Here is a 2,494-nt window from a genome sequence, read left to right as displayed (position 1 = left end):
GCAAATAAAGATAGAAAAAAACGTGTAAAACAACTGTATTAAAACCTTAAATGAATGATACCCCAGTTTACCATTATCAGTCAAAGGAAAAACATTGTTAAATAGAATATAACATTTTCAGGATGTGATCACTTTTCTGCAAACATGGAATTACAATTACCAGCAGCTCCTCTGGTCATGGATTCAAACATTTGCTCTGCAAAGCACTAAATGGAAATATAATTAGTTATTATGAAAAAGATTCTCATGATCAGTCGCAGCCTCCATGGTTGAACATAAACAGGAAGGATAGCAGTGAAAATAAACTTTAATAAAACAATATGATAAAGTAGCTCCTTAGAGACGGCTCATCACTGAGTAGTGAAGAAACGACACAACAATGAGCTCTTATCAGCAGAGATGGAGACCAAAGAAACTGGAACCAACAACCCAACAAAACCCCTTCAACTTCCAGCCACTGGAGTGACCTCCTCTTGCTTATTCTTTACTCTGACTCCACGCTTTAACTGAATTACAGCGTCTGACCAGGAGATGACGCTTCTCTTTAGATCCTAATGTCCACAAATCATGAAAGAAAGACTATTTTAGTACAAAGATTGATGTTTAAAAATGAATTGTATAGGACCAGCTGAGGACCCATCAAGGAAAGTAGCAGTTCTGACTATTTTAGCTGAATGAACTCAGCAGAGGATCCATAGTTTAGGATCCATATCCCGGCGTGTAGAGGCTGAGTGAACGTGGTCATGGTTTCAGAGATGCTGTAGAAGGACAAAACACCTGCTATGTGATCCAGGTACACTCCTATCCTGGAGGAGATTGGACCCGATACCGGAGTGTGAATGTTGTTGTGATAAAACATGTAACTTTTGGTGTGACACAGCAATGACCAGGATCTGTTATTGAACCCAAACCCTCTTGCTTTCCTTGGGTCCTTGTATGAAACGGCGACATGAACTGCTCCTCTCTCACTCCTCTCCACCTCCCAGTAACAACGTCCAGTCAGACTCTGTCTACTCAGGACCTGCTTGTAATTCTTGAATCTCTCTGGATGATCCGGATAAAACAGTTGTTGTTTCATTAATGTCACTTTTCTGTTCCCCTCGGATACCAGCAGATTTCTGTTTGCTGTGTTTGGATCCAGTGTTATCTGCTGGAAATGATTTAGGAATCCAGCTCTGCTCTTCAGTTCCGGCTCTTTTTCTGACTCTAACACATGCACCTCAGAGACCGTCGGTGAGACGTTTGTCCAGGAATATTTCAGTATGTCCTGTAGCACGTCTCTGAGCTCTGACACAGCCGATCTCACATATGTGAAATAAGGAGGACGGATGTTGATGCTGGATGAGTCTTCAGACTCGGTGAGGTCTGGCAGTGGGGGGTAGTTGTAGAGAAACTGGTTGAGATCCTCCATGTTTGAGAGCTGCTGCAGCTCAGCGTCTTTCTTCTTCAGCGCACTGATCTCCTGCTCCAGCTTCTCCTGAAGCTCTTTGACTCGACTCACTTCAGCTTCCTGCTCCGATCTGATCCACTGCTTCACATCAGAGCTTCGGATAAGCTCAGTGAAGATCTCCTCACTGTCCTCCCTTGTTTTATCAGCAGAGTGGTTGATGGCCTCCACCTCCTGTTGAAGCAGCTTCAGATCTTTCTCCTGGTCCTGGATTTTCTGCTGGATTTGCTGTCGCTTTACTTGCAGCTCCTCCTGCCTCTCAGTCCTTTCTGCTGCAGCTGAGACTGTGTCGTGGCCTTGATGTTCATCCAGACTGCAGAGATAACAGATGCACTGCCGATCAGTACGGCAGTAGATCTTCATCACCTCGTTGTGACGGGAGCAGATGTTCTCCCTCAGCTTCTTGGAAGGCTCCACCAGCTTGTGTTTTTCAAAAACAGGAAACTCATAATGAGGCTGAAGATGTTTCTCACAATAACTAACTAAACAGACCAGACAGGATTTGAGAGCTTTCCGCTTCCTCCCAGTGCAGACATCGCAGGCCACGTCTTCAGGTCCAGCATAGCAGGGATCAGCAGGATCTGCTTGGAATCCAGCCTTCTTCATGTCTTCTACTAACGCAGAAAGTGTTACGTTTTTCTCCAGGACAGGCCTGGACATGAACTCTTTCCTGCAGACGGGGCAGCTGTAGATTCTCTTCTTCTCTTCTCCATCCCAGCAGACATTTATACACTTCATGCAAAAGCTGTGCCCGCAGGGAATGGTGACCGGATCCTTCAGTAGATCCAAACAGATTGAACAGGAGATTTTCCCCAGTTGATCTCCTCTCTGAGCCATTTTCCCTCCAAGTGTCAGTGTGGGTTTCTCTGTCGTGCCTGTTTAAGTGGTTTGAACTTTAATCTGCTCTTTCACTATTGTTTTGCCTAAAGGGTTGGGCCACTATAAACTTCAGTGAACAAAAAGGATCTTATAGTACTTTTATTGCAAGAAGAAAGTGGACTCATAAATGTTTAACCTTTTACAGCAGCATTCTTAGCGCTGGTTGAT

At 44.4% G+C, this 2,494-nt stretch overlaps 1 protein-coding gene across 1 annotated transcript; it reads right to left on the bottom strand.

The window, feature by feature from the left end:
• Window positions 1-541: 541 nt before the first annotated feature.
• On the bottom strand, window positions 542-2,284 carry LOC107090133 (tripartite motif-containing protein 16-like). Its single transcript, XM_015383333.1, has one exon. It carries the CDS (start codon window positions 2,282-2,284, stop codon window positions 662-664), a length of 1,623 nt encoding a protein of 540 aa, XP_015238819.1. The 3' UTR covers window positions 542-661.
• Window positions 2,285-2,494: the final 210 nt, after the last annotated feature.

This window comes from Cyprinodon variegatus, unplaced genomic scaffold, assembly GCF_000732505.1.
Source record: "Cyprinodon variegatus isolate N-32 unplaced genomic scaffold, C_variegatus-1.0 Scaffold282, whole genome shotgun sequence".
Classification (NCBI taxonomy): Eukaryota; Metazoa; Chordata; class Actinopteri; order Cyprinodontiformes; family Cyprinodontidae; genus Cyprinodon; species Cyprinodon variegatus.
The sequence above is the reverse complement of the archived record's forward strand: the minus strand, read 5'-3'. Positions and strand labels throughout refer to the sequence as shown.

What these genes read in the sequence shown, in the direction of transcription:
- LOC107090133 (XM_015383333.1), bottom strand. Translation starts at nt 2,284, where the DNA reads ATGGCTCAGAGAGGAGATCAACTGGGGAAAATCTCCTGTTCAATCTGT.